Genomic DNA, 17,989 nt, shown 5'->3' with positions numbered 1-17,989 from the left:
AGTTATAAGTTATGCAGTTGATAAAAATATTAAGAACTAGCCAGCCATCGGATATTTTATTGTATGTTCTTCTGCGTGTTTTGGTGTGTGTGTGTGTATATATATATATATATATATGTACATACATATATATATTATACCTCCTACACATTGTATATGATGTGTGTATATGTATATATATATATATATATATATATATATATATATATATATATATATATATATATATATATATATATATGTGTGTGTGTGTGTATGTGTGTATATATGTATATATATATATTTGGGTGTGTATTCGTATATATATATATATATATATATATATATATACGTATAATGCGTGGGTATGTATGCATATGTATGTGTATATATATATACACATACATATGCATACATACCCACACATTATTATGCATCGTAACATCTTTGATCCTGGTGAAGCTCGATGTCTTAACATGATCAAAAAGGATATTTTTGAGTATAATACATTCACCAACCACGCGTATGAAACGCTTCAACGTTGGGAATGAATTGAAATTGTTTTGCATTTACAACCTATAGCTTACTTGCTATAAATTTACCACTAAGACAATTGGAATACTTTCTTTTACATGAATTCTCAATAGCATAGCTATACTTTTTTTCTTTTCATGGAAGATAAAGACGAAAAGAAATTATGAGTCAAAATATATGAAAAATGGTAATTACGTGTATCTATACTAGGAGTCATAGTTTATAATTTTCAATCACATCTCTTCAATTTCCTTGTCACAGAAATCAGATTCACGACTGAATTATTTTCAGAAAAATTGACGACGTCTTTGGTGCCATCAATCATGCTGATATTAATGCCGTCTTGAAAGAATGCCAATTTCGTCAAGTTCCATTCTTCCAGACTATGGTAACGAGAAATGGAAAGCAGCATACTTCCGTTATGGGTTTATTCGGCGAAAAAGGTCTGCTGAAATTGCTCTTAAAACGACTGGAAAAGTTATGAATTGAATATGTCCAGTAACATTTTAGCACTGCGTTTAAACATTAGACTCAACGTAGATACAATAGACATGATATGCACAACGTTGAGATAGATAAGCGATCCAACGTACTTATTTATTAATGTTGTAATCAGAGATTCCTCAAGTTTGAGGTTAAGTTTAGTGATAATCGTGTTGAATTCAATATTTTCAGTCAAGACGAAGACTTTTTACAATTATTTTTTTCAATTCATGAATGTATTCGCATAAACATAAATTAAAGGGCATTTTAATCAGGAATATATTTGATTTTTTATTTTTTCCGCGTGAGAACAATAACATGCACACCTTATAAGGCGCACTAAGTGCTCTTTTCGCTACATAATTTATTTACTTTCAATTTGGTAACCGTTTATTGTGTAGGAAATCGTTTTACATTAATTTTAAAGTATCTTGATGGTGTACAAAATAATGGTTTAAATGATTGAATATACTTAGTATATTAAAATAAGTGGTAAATATTTCAATAAAAACATATCAGGCACGCCTTCCAGGCATTAATACGACGATCACTGACTTTCGAAGGTATCTTAGATTCTTGACTATAATTCTCACGGGACAGCTAAGGTGATGTGGGATTCGTCATCATCTCCGGTCCAGCAGATTTATTTCTTTTTGTGGAAGGAAAAACGACGGTTATGGCATACCATCGGAAGGGTTGTTCGAAGTATGTAGGTAATTAGCTCCATCGCCGAAAGAAAATAAAAAAAAACCGCACACCACCGATCCAATGCGTGCGCCCAGCGGAGGAAACGTCGCCCTATCGTGGTTCTCCCGTCCGCCGTCGTCAGCGCTGGCGCGCTTTCGTGTCCCCACGCTGCGGCGGTGGCTCATGGAACCGCTCAGTCGAGGCCGGGCCATTGCGCAGTCGCGGCGGAGGGGTTGGGCAGGGTGATCGAGGCGGCGGTGGTGTTGTAGCGGAATGACGTTGAGCCCAGAGCATCGAGGTTGCTGCGAAAGTTATTTGGGTGTGGTTGTGTGATTTTGGGCGTCCAGATTTCTGGATCATCTCCCGGGATTATTATTCCGTCCCGGTAAGGGGCAGTGCCGTCTTCCGCCTCCCTGTTGGATACACACGAGAAAGCGTACGGAACTCTGACGCACACACACACTCACACACGGGCAGATAGAGAGAGAAGGCTCTCTCTCTTCCCTCACTCACAAGAGACCGGCGAGCGTAAGGAAGAGTGGGAGAAAGGAGGAGAAGGGAGAGTGTGGTGGGGTTGGCCGGGAGTTGGGATAGCGGGAGAGTGTGGTGTGTGTGTGTGTTTGTGTGAGGCGGAGCGAGGGGCGGTAAGGCGAGGAGAGGGAAGCTGGCCGATCTCGCCGCCGTCGACGCCGGCGTGTTACAGAGGCGAACGGGGTGTGTGCAGGGGAAAAACCGACCTTCTCCACATCTCCAGCTCTCTTATCGTCTTCTCTCTCCATACTGACGACTCTCCCTTTCTCTTTCGTGTTGCACCGCTTCATCTCCTGATGACGAGACTCTCCTGATGCCGTCGCTTCCCTCGACGACGCGGGAAGGAGACACCACCACCGCGGAGTGAAACCGTGGAGAGAGGTCTCCTATTCGGACTCGTCAGCTTCTCGCTGTTCTTCACTCGAACCGGCGATTTGCCTTCCCCCCCTCCTCCTCCCCCTTCCCCCGGTCCTAACAGCGACAGGGCACGCGATCCGGCAATAATACAAACCCACCCCTCCCGAAACCGTGGACGGACGTACGTTCGGACGGGGGAAGGAGTGAAGTGACCTCCGGACCGGCCTCTCTACGCCCCCCTCGAACCACCCTCTCCCCTCCCCGCGAGAGGTTCCGGATTGATTTGCCGGCGTGAGAGGAAGAAAATGCTCGTCTCCGAAGCCGTCGTCGTCGCCGCCTCATCGGGCGGTGGTCTAGCCTCCGAGGGAACGTCCCCGTGTCCAGCATCGATGGTGTTCACTCCCTTGTCGGCACCACCGACTGCTCACCTCTGCGAGGATTAAGAGGCCGGGACCGAGAGAAGGAGGAGGGGAAAAGAAAACATTTAACGCCTAGAACGTACCGGCTTCATTAAAAATCGCTCGCCACCTTTTTCGGGTTTTACTCATCACCGGTGGATAACGAGAGAGAGGAGTCAGGAGGGGGAAAAAACACTCTTGAATCCCATCAATCGATTGATCTGACTGTCGCAGTGAGTGATCGAGGGGTAGTTTGGGAGGAGTGAGAATTTGTTTTTTCTAACCTTTGTTCTTGAGACTTATTTTTTTATCTCGACAGGATCATTCACCCTGTCTCAATAAGGGGGAGATTGAACTGTCTCCGTGAGTCAACAGAAATCACGGTTTTACACTGTTCGATTCGCTATTGTTCCCCCTCTCTCTGCAGTGAGAGGTGTTATCGAGTGCTGTGGCCGTTCACGTGCCGGCGCGGTCCGTGGGAAGTTCCCGCGACGTGTGCACTTCTCCCTCCGCCAGCCCCCCCGGGGATGTCACGTGTCTAGCGAGCGCGCAATGCCCCCCAGTGCCGGCTCCGCAACTACCGTTCTCCCGGCGGCAACAGCAGCACCACCATCATCAATACGCGAGAAGCCAGTCGGCCTGATAGAGTTGGTGCGTGAGGATTCGCGAGGTTCATCCGGCTTCGCTTGACGCCGGCGCCTCCCTGGTTTCTGATTGTCTCTCATTCTCTCCCACTTTCCCCCACCCCCACCGTTTCGGCAGGTTTATCCACACCCTGGGACCCTCCTCTCGTGTCTTCCTCCCCTCCGTACTCACCACACCCCCTTATCTCCCCATCAAGAGACTACCCATTGAACACCCCAATTTATCTCCGAAAAATTAGGGAAGCGGAGGTTAGCGACTGGAAGGAGGTGGCATAAAGAAGCATATAGAGAGGTAGAGTGAGTGTGTGTAGGGAAGGACCGCGGGAAGGCGGGCGAAACTTAAGGGAAACGTAGGCAGGAGAAACGTTGATAAAGGTCTCAAGAGCTTGCACGTTCTCTGTTGTGTTTGCAGGCAGGGTTCTCGGGAAGATATATTTGAGGCAATACCGAAGGCCCTGTTACCTCCCCGCGCGGACCTTCCGGGCAAATAAGTCCCAATCGTGTTCTTACAGTGACCGTGACTGTGTCCGTGGTGTGTCTGGTGTCGTTGTTTCCTCTTCTCTCCCTCCTTCCGCCCCTCTTCCACCAACAACACCCCCGCGGAGAGTGTGTTGTTTCCGGGCGGGTGCCCTTCTTCATTCAGTGTGTGTGTGTGTTTTGCTTCGGGAGGGAGGGGGTGTTGTCGGACGGAAGCGAACGAGCCGCTCGCGTTCCCTTTTTTTGCATCTGGTTCCGGCCGGAGGTTTTTGGGCGAGGTAAACAAAGAAGCAGAAGACTGCAAAGATGGCCGAGGAGGAGGTGCTCTTCGACGACATCTACGAGCTCTGCGAGGTCATTGGGAGGTGAGTGAGTCTGCTCGTTCTCTTACTCAATATGCATTTGTATCCCCTAATCCACAAACATACTATACAACATCGCACGCGCTGTAAATAAAACGAACAGTCATGGTAACTGTACATTTTTGGTGTATGGCTTCATTTTGAATCCTGGGAATGGAGTGCGATGTGTGTATGTTTGTGTTTATTTACAAATATATGTGTATATATATATATATATATATATATATATATATATATATATATATATATATATATATATATACATACATATATACACACACACTTATTTATATAGAAACAGATATAAGGAAAAGGGATAGGAACACACATAAAGGACGAACACAATAAAGGTGGGGAAGGCGGAATCGAACGGATCACAAGAGTAAAAATATTTCCTTGACGGGAATCGAACACCGGATCTTTCCACTTGCCGGGCGGATGCTCTTAACCACTTGAGCTATCGAGGAAACGCTGTCGCCAAGCGCCCCGATTCTTTAGCCAAGAGATGGCGTCTATATATATATATATATATATATATATATATATATATATATATATATGTATCTTTATTTATTAATATATTATATTTATTTTTCATTTGTCAACTAAACGTCCCACATCGCTACGTTGGTGATTTTCTAGAATATTATATTTAAATAAATAAATGTGTATATATATATATATATATTTATATATTTTCATGAGTATACATATATTTGGTCTATTTTTTGCATTTCCCTTACACATTTTTCGTTCCCCTCCCCATTCTCCCGCCCTCTCCAAAGATCTCTTCAAAGACTCCCCAAGACTCCTTCCCGACTCTCTCCCATCCTATCCTCCTCCCTCTTCCCTTTCCCCCTTTAACGATCTAACCTCCCGCCTCCTCCCCCATCGACGTCGTACCCCCTTTCCTTCCTTCCTTTGTGCCTCTGCTGCATTTTTGCCCGCTTTTCGCGCCTCGGGACCGAGAGTTCGCTTGTGTGTGTGTGTGTGTTTGTATGTGTGCGTTAGAGAAGCGAGAGGGCGGGGACTCTCGTGCACCTCGGGGCGATTACTGCTCGCTTGATGCCCGGCTTCCCCCGCCAAACCCCCCCCCCCCCCGATCCACCTCCATCCGCCTCCTGTTTTCTTCTCTCCCCCTCGTGCTTACCCCCCGCTTCTCCTTCAGTAAACCCCTTACGATCCCCGGTCCCGGCAACCCTTTCTCCACCACTAGCTCCGTCCCATCATCCCTCGCCTCCCTACCTCGCCCTCTCCAGCCTCCGATGCTCGATTCCGGATATCGAGGTGCGATGCTGATTTGAATATCGCCAAAAGGGACGCATTCACCGTAGGGATTCGTGATTTTAATGTCATTCACCCCATCATCTCCCCAAATTAGTACATTTGGTCGATATCATTGTCTGGAATATTTTTTGTTGAAGTGTAGGGTATAATGTGACCTCGTGTTGGGTGTGACTTGCGTAATAATGTTAGTGTCGCACTACTTTTTAGGAAGGGAATAATAGAGAGTTGAGGTAATTTTATCTAATAGATATTTTGGGATAATTTGGCAGCTATAAGATTTTTTAGGGAATGGGGGAAATATGGAGAGAAAAACCTGTCGACGGAATACGCCCACTCAGAACGAAATACGACAACGAGTCTATAATTCAACGTCCCATTCGACGGACGGCTTATCCATTAGGAAGTGCTCTCCTCATTGCAAACCAAGTAGGGATGGGTATACCTCCGTTAAGTTTCGCCACCGCCGGTATTCGAACACGTGCCCTCGAGGTGGGAGCTCAATGCGTTGTCCATCGCACCAACCCGTCCCCATGTAGCCGTGGTTAGTCAGAGCTTTCTGACAAAATATATCTTAACTGATCGACTCCCTTAATGTAAAATAAATTTGCGTTGTTGAAATTGGCAAGGGGCGTGGTAGCATAGTGTTTAGAGCGGTCGACTGACCTGGAGGGCCTGATTTCGATTCCCGATTACCTCGGATCCCCCCCCTCTGCTGTAGGCCCAAGCTATTTAATTTACGCGTACTAGTCTGACTAAGAATTCACAGGTCAAAGGGAAAATAGTCAATCTCTATACCCTGATAGTGTGTCAATTTCACACGTCGTTGAACTTTGTAAGAGGTTGAATTCCTATCCTCGCTTATCAAACCAATCTTCGGGTTGATTACTCTAGTTGGATATTGCACGATGCGCTCCGTTGTGTGCCATAAACGTCCGTACCTAACTACAGTGATCAACCTGAAAGCTGGTTTGATAGGCGAGGATAGCGCTCACGTCATAGGAACTTAGCCCTACGGCGTGTGAAACTCACAGATGGCTGAAGGATGCCGGAGGGAATTTCCCTTCCTCCGGCATCTCTCGGGTCATGACCCAGGGCCCTCCGGTCGGTAGCCGGACGCTCTACACACTAGTACACCACGAAAGCGATACATAATGATTACTTCGATTTATTTAAAGTTCTAGAGTCGAAATGTGAAATGGAATCATGGGCGGCCTTAAGTTTAAGTGAAACATTGCAGTCGTATCTCATTTTCGGTGCGATACATCGTATTCATTGGCTTCTCGACATCGGGCGTGGATCGATCACACTCGATACTTAGTCGTACTCGAAATCGCCATCGATGCTTTGAAATATCGAAAGTCTCCACTCTTATCTCTCTCTCTCTTTTCGTCTTGCCCTGTCTCCGCCTTCGTCCAGGAACGGTCCGTGAGGGTTCTTCGCACGGAGAAAAGGGGCAAGGGGTTATCCGCCCTTTCCTTCCGGCAGAGTTTCTCCCTCTATTAAAATATAAGAGAAGGCGCTGGTCTTAGGGCGTGGGTCGGACGCGACCTCCTTCCCCCCCTCCAAAATAATGATAATGTAACATCTCACAATATCAAAGTACTCTATTTCTCTCTAGCGAGCGTGAGAGAGAGATATAGGCAGATAAGGTATTGCGGAGATTGTGGGTTCGGGAAAAGGGCCTGCGGGTCCCAGGGGTGGAAATAAAAAAGAAAACGGTTCGATATACGTGGCATTTTCCTCGATGTGGCAGTTGACAATTTCGCGCGTCACGGCGGGAGGGTGGGGGGGTGATTAATCGACGTTAATATGTATCTCCCCCGCCGAGAAGAAGAATGAAATTTATCGCCGGATGCGTCCGCGAAATTAAATCTATCCCTTTTCTCTCCTCCTTAATACCCGTGCGAGTTTGTTGGCTGCTGTACTCGTATTAAAACGAAATGGTAAGATACGAGGGTTGGGTTGGGGTTGTGTACTGTGTACTTCCTTTTCTCGGCCCCGTGCCGCCTCTACATTCGCCCCTGAAATCAGACCCTGACCCCTCACGCACTCCTTTTTCGATATTTCCCCTACTCGTGGATGGAGTCTGGATTTTTGATATTGTTTTTGGAGTTATGAGCAGTGTGAGTTCGAAGGAGTCAGTCTTCCATCGCAAAGATCTCCCGCACACATACTTCAAAGTCCTGTTTACATCCCACTTGTCCGGCACGTGTGTTTACCTATTTGCGCGCTCCGCCTTTATGAATTCTTTACTTGCCAGGTCATCATTCAGGGGCTGATCAAAAGGAAACACTGAAGTGGATTACACACACGAGCTCGTTTCAGTGTTCAGCGCATTATGAATTGCTCTGATGGGGTCAAGCGGATAACTAGCATGTTTACAAAATGAAACAGACGTGAGTGCCATTGGGTTTTCAACTGTTGGAAGCAGTGCGATCTCAGAGCCGTGTTCTGTAAAGGGAAGGAAAACTCTTAATCCTTAAATCCTAAATATTTTGTTGGTTAAGTAGAGAAATGTGTTTCAGGGTTTGATAACTGGGGGAGATTAGTCGATGATGAACACTTGACATCGGAGAGTGATTCAGCCTTTATCTCATCCCGTTGTTAAGCTACGAGCTTAACTTCCTTTCCCTTTAGTGGTGATCGATCTGGGATTACGCTACTTCCAACACATGTTATAAATGTTTTTCCTACTTTTGCGGTAGTTTGGCCTTAACCCTCCCAAGGTGACAGAAGGCTCTTCAAACACGGCATCGGTCTTGCTCGCAGTTCTCTTTCCATTCAAGTTATTTTCATTCGGTAATACTATCCCTGTGTTACACGTCTTACTTATCATCCCACTAAGACACCAACAAAAAAATGCGGGTTGAAAAAATGAAGATGTTTTGGCGTTAGAACCGTAAATACGATTGCGCGTAAGAGTTCGTCTCTCTAATCATTGTGTAATTCCTTCAGTAAATAGTAATTACCAAGCTATTTGAAACAATCTATAGAAATTATGTTGGAATAGCGAAGGTTAGGAGAATATTCGGGATATGTTCATACCATCAGGATTGTAGGGCGATTTTTAATTACTTTTTCCAAACAAAGTTTTCTAATTTTCTGCATTGGGAGAATTGAAAATGTTCTCATGTACCGATATTAATGGTGATAAACATTATTGATTGGAGAACATCGGTAGTGTTTCTTGGACCATTTTCACCGTGTTAGTCCTGACACCGTAACATACCTCTACCGTTGGCGGCGTTCTGTACCATAGATGAAATTTTCTCGGCCCCTGACCGATGTACAGTTGACTGATGGATAACGAAATCAGGAACTGATATTCAGAGTTCTAGTGTGATAATACCGAATTAATTCCTGCTAGCATACGTTTTTTACAGCGGTATTATTTCCTCCCCGCCCCCTGAGAAAATGTTTTCAACGGTCCATGGGTGTAATTTCATCACGCGTTTGATAACCGGTAGAGATTAGTAATGCTATCCGTCTTCCGTCTTAAATTCAAATTCGCCCTCACCAAAGATGTTTCGGATTAATATCCCATTTTTTTAACCAAAAATCTCAATATCACCCCTGCGGTATGTAACATCATGCTTTCCTCCCTCACCCCTTCCCAAACGTCTCATACTCGGGTCGTGCAGTTTTTTCGAGTTGGAATTATTACTGCTATCGCCGGTTATTTGATACCTTTGATACACAACTTCTGAGTAAAAATTCATGCACGTCTTTTTCTTCCCTTTTTTTCTTCAAGTCACGTTTTTGTTTCTTAACTTACATTTAGGAATGAGTTTTATACAGGAGACGAAGTTTTCGCGGTACCCTTGTACCAAGTGCATCCATCTTACCATCTTACGATTATTGCAAGAAATCCGTCAGTTTTGGCACACATTTCGCCGGGATGCCGCAAGTTAACCAAAACATGATAATAATACCCGAGGCCAGTTTTCACTGTTTTATGCAAGCTAGTATTATCTTCGAGGTGGCAACCTCGATGGCGTTGGACCCCCACTTTCATGTGTTTAATACAACTAAAATTCGGAGCACAAATAGTATGAATCTGGTCTTAATTTGAATAAAAAAACCTTTTTAATTCGCACGCTGTGTAGCGTAGGCAAGTGGCAAGTCTACACCTTTTATGACCATCAGCAGATACGACTTGTACTGAAGCACCTACACCCATGGAGGACATATAGGGAAGATTTTGCGTACGTGACAATGACGGAAGCACAGGGCAGGGCAGCATGGAGGAACTGGGTTGTAAGTAACTTGAAATTACTTTAATATCATGCTTATTTTTTTCCCTTTAGTTTGCCCTCTCCGGAAAGAGAACGGCGCGCGCTCAAATGTTGTGTATGTGTGTGTGTGTCATATTTCGTTATCTCCATCCCCTTTGATCCGTGAAGCGCCCCAGCCCGACGGCTACGACCCGTCCCCTCCTGACCCCCCCCCCCCTGAACTCCCCCACCCAACCCCGGACCCGCGTTGCGGCGTTGGATGCGTTATGGGCGTCCGCCACCCCGCGGGCCCCGTAGGGCTCCTGTTGGGTCCCCGCCTCCTTCGCTCTCTCCTCTCGAGCGCACGCGACCGGGAATCGCCCGTTGATTCCAACGCTGGAGCAATCGGCAAGGATTGATAAACCGCGGGGGGGGTCCTTCCTCCGTTGCCTTTGCTGCCCTCTCTCACTCCCTCCCTATCGATTCCAACTCGGTTCCCTCCCCTCCGTTCCCTCTCTCCCTCCCCCATACCTCTCCCCAATCGCGCTCCCGCCCTTCCCTTGTCTCCGTCACAGCGCGGCGGCCTTGCCTCCCCTCTCTCCAAACTCCCAGCCACACTCGCGGAGATTGGCCTCCTCTCCGACCAGCCCTCTGCCTCACACCCCCTTCTGCCCCACCCTTCCTCCCGTTAGCCGCCTCCCCTCCCTTCTCCCGACGTTTTTATTCTCACTGGTCAGGTGTCCGTCCCAGCACCTCCTCCTCCTCCTCTTCCTACCTACTACCTCCACCACATTCGTTCGGGCTTTCTCGCCTTTCGGTCTTCGTCGTCGCCTCCTCTTTCTACTTCCTGCTCTTTGAGGGAGAGAGGGAAGACGGGCGAGCGCACGCACTCCAGACTCGAATTTCGTTTATCGCGTTTCGTCCAGGAGCGACGGGGCGAGTGTGAGCCGGAGGAGTTGGGAACGGCGTGGAAAGCTTTGGAGGTCAAGCAGTCGCCACTAATAATGGAGAGAGGGAAGGTGGGGAATTTATTGCAGAATTAACGACTTGGGCGTGCTGCTGCAGTCCCCAAATTTTTAATATGGGCGGATCAATCGTTGTCGGCGTTGTGTGCTTGTTCCTCGAAAATTCACTGCCGTGTATGCATATATATATATATATATATATATATATATATATATATATATATATATATATATATATATATATATATATATATATATATATATATATATATACTACCTTGATCAAAAAGTTCCCGGAATAACCACCGTGTGGCGCTCCCATCGTTCCGATTTGAGTTCTGTTTTTTTTGTTAAATTGGTACATCTGTTGTTGATATTCCCTTTAAATCTTAGTGTCATAACTTGACATTTGCAAAAGTTACGTAGCCAAGAGTACATCTATCTCTGTGTGTGTTGGCGATTTTTTACAATTTCAGAAATGGATTTAAATTTGCAACAACGAACTTGTATTAAATTTTGCGTAAAAAACGGATTTAGTGGCGCACGGACGTTGGAAATGTTGGAAAAGTGTTTCGGCAACGATTCTCTAAAAAAAACGGTCGTTTACCAGTGGCACGAGCGGTTCAGAAGTGATCGTGAGTCAATCGAAGATGATGAACGCAGTGGCAGACCATCGACATCGAAAGTCGGTGAAAAAATTGATAAAGTAAAAGAAATGTTGGTCAATAACCGCAAATTAACCATCAGAGAAATAGCGGAGGACTTGAACATTGCCTATGGATCCGCCCAAGACATTATGGTTAATGATTTGGGTTTCCGTCGTGTAGCAGCCAAAAGACCTCAATTTCATGCAAAAAAGAGACCGTGTTGACGTCGCAAAAGACATGATTTGCGAGGCTGAATCCGATCCCACATTCATCAAAAGGATCATTACTGGAGACGAGACGTGGGTTTATGAGTACGACACGCAATCCAGACATCAGGCAAGTGAATGGCGTTCACCAAATGAGCGGAGACCAAAAAAACCACGTCGTTTTCAGTCAAAAAAGAAGGCAATGCTGACGGTTTTCATGGATTACAACGGTGTAGTGCATCATGAATTTTTGCCAGAAGGCCAGACAGTAAACAAAGAGTATTATTTGGGCGTTATGAGACGTTTGCGTGAAGCAATTCGCCGAAAGAGACCAGAAATGTGGGCAGAAAACTGGTGGATTTTGCACCATGATAACGCACCGTCGCACAGTGCTATCATTATTCGTAATTTTTTGACGAAAAATGCAACAAATACCATCCAACAGCCACCGAATTCACCTGATTTGGCTCCCTGTGACTTCTTTCTGTTCAATCGAGTTAAAAAACCATTACGGGGAACGCGTTTTAGCAGCCGAGAGGAAGTAATGGAAAAATCGCAGGAAGCACTGATGGACATACCGAAAACCGAATATAAAAAATGTTTCGAGGATTGGATCAAGCGCTGGCATAAGTGTGTTGCAGTCGATGGGGATTACTTTGAAGGGGACAATATAGATTTAGATGAATAAACTTGTATTTTTAATTTTCTGAATAAATTCCGGGAAATTTTTGATCAAGGTAGTATATATATATATATATATATATATTTTTTTTTTTTAAGGTAATCTACCGGTTAAGGTAGGTTTTTTGGATGGACACAACTACCGAACAAATATTTTATTACTCCTATCAAAACACCAAATCCATCATCCTACTCTATATCAGGTCCCTCTTCATCTCTGAGTACTTTCTTCCTCCCTTCATCCCGTCCAACATCCCTATCCTGTTCCTTCCGTTTCCTCTTTTGCCCAACATTCTCCCCTCTATCACAGTCTTCAATATCCCACTGCCGGTCAACACCCCCTTCATCCACTTTTCCTGCCTCCATAGGATTGCTCCCAACAAACCCCTCTCTTCGCTCACCATACCAAGTACTTCTTCGTTTGTTTTCTTCTCTGTCCATTTCACCTTCTCCATTCTTCTCCACATCCACATTTCAAAAGCGTCCAGTCTACGTCTATCCTCCTGCTTCAATGACCAAGTTTCCGCGCCGTACATAGCTACGCACCATATCAAAGTTTTTACGAGTCTTTTTTTAACATCCTTACTCAACGTCCGCGTCGTTAACTCCCTCCTCCTTGTGAAAGCCTCTTTGCCTAGCGCAATTCTTCTCCTTGCGTCCTTACTACTTTGACCGTGTTGGTCCAGAACACTTCCGAGACACGCAAACTGTTCTACGTGCTCCAATTTTTGCCTTCCTATTTTAATGTTCAGCTTAGCCTTTTTCTTTCTGGCAAATCGAATAACCTTTGTTTTATTAATATTGATTATCATCCCATATCTGTCGCACTGAGTTTCCAATTCACTAAGAAATGCTTGCAGCCCCTTGGCTGGCTGACTGACAAACGAAAGCTTGGTCATCAGAAAACCTAACTGATTTTACGAATTCCCCGCCCACCTTCATTCCTACCTCCAGTTCTTCCCATGCCTCTTTGATCATTTCCTCTGCATACAGGTTGAACAGTAACGGTGATAATGGGCAACCTCTTCCTAACACTGCCCAACCGGACTCCCCGTTCCCCACTCGTACCTGAGCTATTATATTAAATTTGCTTAAATTTCAACTCTCATCGACTATTTATATCATTCGAAATTTATGTGCTAGGAGTGTCGAGGTGTTCTTAAAACTTTATATTGTGTATAAGTACTCCCAGTTATGCGGATTATTTTATGAAATAAATGTTGAATTTCCTGTAAATTGTAATTGTAATTGGTAATATTACCGTGCATTGCTGGCATTTTCTTCTTTAAGTTCTGGTATCTGACACTTTTCTACTCCCACCATTTCTCTATTCCTTCCTTATCCCTTCCTAAATACTATTCTCACGTTTCCGATCGTACGTAACCCTGAATAAAACGAACACGCACACCGTTTCCTACAAAATCAAGTTTCCATTATCACGTTTCCTTCTAAAAATCGATGAAGTAAGTGAAGTGGAAAATTGGAGATGAAGTCTGTATTCGAACTGACACGTCAATTAACTTTTCAATTGAGTAATATTAGGGAGTTAAATGATTTTTCATGAAAGTGCTTGCAAAAGGAATTACAAAGTCAAGTATGACTAGGTGTTGGGCCTTGTCTTTGTACTAATCGTGAAATGTGCGGGGGAAGAGCATGCGATTACGTGAATCAGTATTGTGCTATCTATTATATTTGCGTTGTCCACTCTGACCATATACATATGGGGCCTCCATTTACGTTGTACACAACTCTATTATGTAAGTGAACTTCTATTATAATTGAAGACATGAGCGAAGTGATGGGGGGTTTGCCCTTGCTTTTCTACTATGGGTGCATTTGTGTCTGTCTCTCCGACCATATCCCACTGGAAGAAACGAAGGCGGTGTCTTCGTATCCCACAATAGTTGAACAAAAATATTATTAAGGGCTTATATGGTATCTCTTTTAGAGTTTATGGAATTGATGCATAACTAAATGTCACGAATTTTAACGGTTTTAATAATCTTCTGATAGGTTAGCCTGGTGAGTAACGCGTCCGTTTGTTAATCAAAGGTCGCCCCAAAGGGCATGCCCTTTGGATCTTTCTAGTGTGTAATAATCTTTCGTGTTTCATCTCCCTTAAAACGTGATGATAAGGGGAGTATTATCATCGTCTCAGGGGCTCACGGGTCATTGGAAGCTTGGAAAACAAAAAGAAAAAAATCTTTTATTTTTTCTGGTCTTTTATTTCAGCTGCTCGAACGACAGGGTCGTTTCTCAACAGTTCTTTCGAATGCGATGAGTAATTATTATATAAACTGTGTACTCTTATGTAATTTTCATCGAATGATCTTTGACTGTCGTATGAAAACAGTGTCGCCATGTAAGTGTGCGGAGATTTTCATCCGGTCAGATGTCCGTCATCCCATGCACGCCTCGTCATCTTGTCAATCTTAACCCTTGTTAACTACCCCCTTGTTAACTTCTCTCTTGTTAGTTTCCTCCTTTTCCGTAAATTCCCCCCTTTCCGTCAACCCTCCCTTAAACGTAGGAAATGCACTCAAACGCACCCACTCCCAATCCCTCTTTTACTCTCTCTCCCTGCATTGGGGGCGGTGTTCTTTTCCCTTTTTCGGTCTTGTTTTTCCATTTCACCCGCCACTCCATTCCTCCCCCTCCCCAGGTGCCCGTCTAATCGTGGAACAAGGCTCCTAGCTCGTGTGAAGTGACAAGCTCGCCGCGTTTTTCCCCCCCTTTCAGGACTAGTACCGTTCGGAGGGAGGAACGTTCTTTTCTTTCAAACCTTCGTCGGGACTTGCTTTGGAGCTGAAGTGGAGCCAACAAGGAGTGGGTGGGGCGTTCTTGCATGTGCTTCTCGGGTCGGATTGGCATGGATTCGGTGGAATCCTGCTAACCTAACACCGCTGGTTATGTTATCCAGAGCCTGTCGAGAAAATACAGAGAAAAAGTCTTTCGTATTTACTCGATTTCCTCAAAACATCTGGGAAAATAATCTTGAAAAGGATGTAAGAGACCGTCTTAAATTACGTAAGGCCATTTTTGTATTTTTTTCACCCTCCACAGCCGTAAGGATCAGTAAGATATGAACCCTCTCCTCTTGCGTAATCAATATCCAACAGGCAGAATTTTTTATGGTAAAAAAGGGAAAATCGCATTTACATTTGGCGCAAACTTTTTTCACTGCTATTACTTGTCTCTTCGATTACGTCTTCGGATCGAAAAAGTTCGCCGTCTCGTAAGACAACAAGTTTTTTATTAATTTTTGTGGTAATAGGAAACATACATGCAGAGAAATGATACGTGAATTTCGAGACTCACTTGATTGGTTGAAAAATGAAAAAAATATTTCTGAAACAGCAGTTAAATTATTGTTTTTTGGTGCAATGGTTTCTTTGGCAAACTAGGGTAAATGAAAATCATTTCTTCTTAAACCATCACTGAAATAATACAATGATAATACACGTGTAGTTTTTTATTGGACCTCTTTGCCGCCATTAGGAAACGCAATGAAATTGCACACCTCTGTGTTCCCCCCCAAAATGTCGGGACGTGATTTAAGGGCAGTCCCTAATATTTGCGACAGTTCGGGAACATGATAATACGATTCGGTGATTCCTGATGAGAAAGAAGTTAATTTGATTTGGTTTTGAGAACAGCTCGTGTTTGCCATTTACCGTCGCGAGTGCAAGCTCTTGTAAAAACCGGAACCATAGTGGAACTGTCTTTGGTTATACCACTGACCGTTGCTACTATCAGTAATGCTTCGTAAAGGGTACCAATTCTGTTGCAAACACGCGAAGAGAAAACTTGGCAAAAATACGCCCTCTTCCTGGGAAGAATCGCGAGAAAGTCCGGAATAGATAATGGGTGGCCATCCATGGTAGCTACCTGCTCTATTTTTAGCTACTAAAAAATAATCAGAGATCATGAGAAAAATTTTTATATTCTATATTAAGATACTCTCGTCCTCTCGCCGTAAGTTAGGAGTGACCTCTTGGGTTTAACCTCCACAACAAGGAGTTTTCACGAAGAAAGAGAGAGAGAGCTAGATAAGAATTGCGATGACAAATTTTCCTAATTCGAGCATCATAGTGTATTGTGTCTCAAAATAGTCTTTGCTACTATCCCTTGCCACAGTTATTGAAGAATATATTACGTGTAAATGCTGCATAATGTATGAAATGTACAAACTTGCATGATTTATCTTTGTGGGCGTTACAATCTTGTATGCATTCATAAAATACCATCGAATGTGAAAGAAAAGTTGACGGAAAAAAATGTGGCCACTCGTAGGGAATGCAGTGCGGTTCGAACGGGCGGCCGTGTTAGGCGAGTAATTACGAGTTCGTAACGCGAATCAGTCTGCTGAGCAATCGTCGCGGGTTCGAGATCTGCTTGGGCTACGGACGCTGTTGTTATATCATTCCATTGTATGATTCGCCGTCTGGGAAATCCGATGGCAAACCAGAAATTACTCGTCAACAGATACTCTTTGATACCCTTGTAGCTGAAGAGAAAATTGAAGACGATAAAAATGTGTAAATCCAACTATCATGCATTCTCAGTGAAATTTTATTGAATATTTTTATTAATCCCGCAATATTGGAGATTTGAGGTTGAATTGATTGTTTCATTAAAGAGACTATTGTGATTGGTGGCGGCAAGTTTCTTCATGTGCGAGAGCATTGGAACAAATAAAACGATTTAAAAAACTAATTCCACTACGTTTGCCTCATTTTTCATTTCAATGTACTATGTAGCTATTAAAGTTTGCGCCGGTCCCTAGCACGTATTTATCTATAAGAATCACATCTACATCTACATAATACCCCGCAAGCGGCCGCAATGGTGTGAGACGGGGGTTGCCAACTCATGCATGCAAAACTACACCCACAGTGGCGTATACATTCATGCAGAAATCCTTTCATTCTAAACGCATGAGAATACACGTGCTATCATCCAACAAATAATTGCACCTTAGGGTGCAGTAAGAAATTTATCCAATAAAGTTCAAGGTAGAATTTGCAAAGTAAGAAGGCGAAATTCCACTACCACATGAACATTCAACATACAACAGTCTTCCCCAAGGACAAAAGTAGGGAATGTGACACAACGATGCAGGTAGCGGGAGGGTCCCCTTCACGAAGAATCATGAGAACTTCCTCTTGCTTTGCTCGACGTAATATCTTTCTTCATTTCTTTTGTCAAATCTGCATGCCTTCTTCCTTTCTTGGATGCCTACTCACTTCTATCCCTTACCCAGCTTACTCATCTTTATCCCTTCCGTCACGGCGTGCTGTCCTACTACCTTCCTATATATCCTCCATCCACTTTCTCTGCCTTTTTCTGATCCCCCAGCGACTTTCCCTCTTCGCAAAGCGTAATTATTGAAATTATTTGGTGTGAAACCTTCCAATGTTGTGTAGGAGTTTTGAGAATGTTTACCAAAATAATTTAACACCACTAATAATGTGTATGTACTCTCGGAAAGAGGAAGTCATATTCATGTACTGTGTTTATATAGATGATCTATTTTA

At 44.1% G+C, this 17,989-nt stretch overlaps 1 protein-coding gene across 8 annotated transcripts in view; it reads left to right on the top strand.

Moving 5' to 3' along the window:
- Positions 1-3,308: 3,308 nt before the first annotated feature.
- Positions 3,309-17,989, top strand: part of CASK (peripheral plasma membrane protein CASK) — a 1,102,005-nt gene continuing 1,087,324 nt past the window's right edge. For 5 of the 8 annotated variants that reach the window (XM_071595320.1, XM_071595316.1, XM_071595314.1 and 2 more), the window contains exon 1: positions 3,309-4,455. In XM_071595320.1, the coding sequence (XP_071451421.1) occupies positions 4,397-4,455 (59 nt within the window). In that variant the 5' untranslated portion in view covers positions 3,309-4,396. The remainder of the gene's footprint in view (positions 4,456-17,989) is intronic. The other 3 variants (XM_071595321.1, XM_071595319.1, XM_071595318.1) reach the window with 1 other exon arrangement.

This window comes from Hetaerina americana, unplaced genomic scaffold (assembly GCF_022747635.1).
Source record: "Hetaerina americana unplaced genomic scaffold, ioHetAmer1.1.p SCAF_7, whole genome shotgun sequence".
NCBI lineage: Eukaryota > Metazoa > Arthropoda > Insecta > Odonata > Calopterygidae > Hetaerina > Hetaerina americana.
The sequence above is the reverse complement of the archived record's forward strand: the minus strand, read 5'-3'. Positions and strand labels throughout refer to the sequence as shown.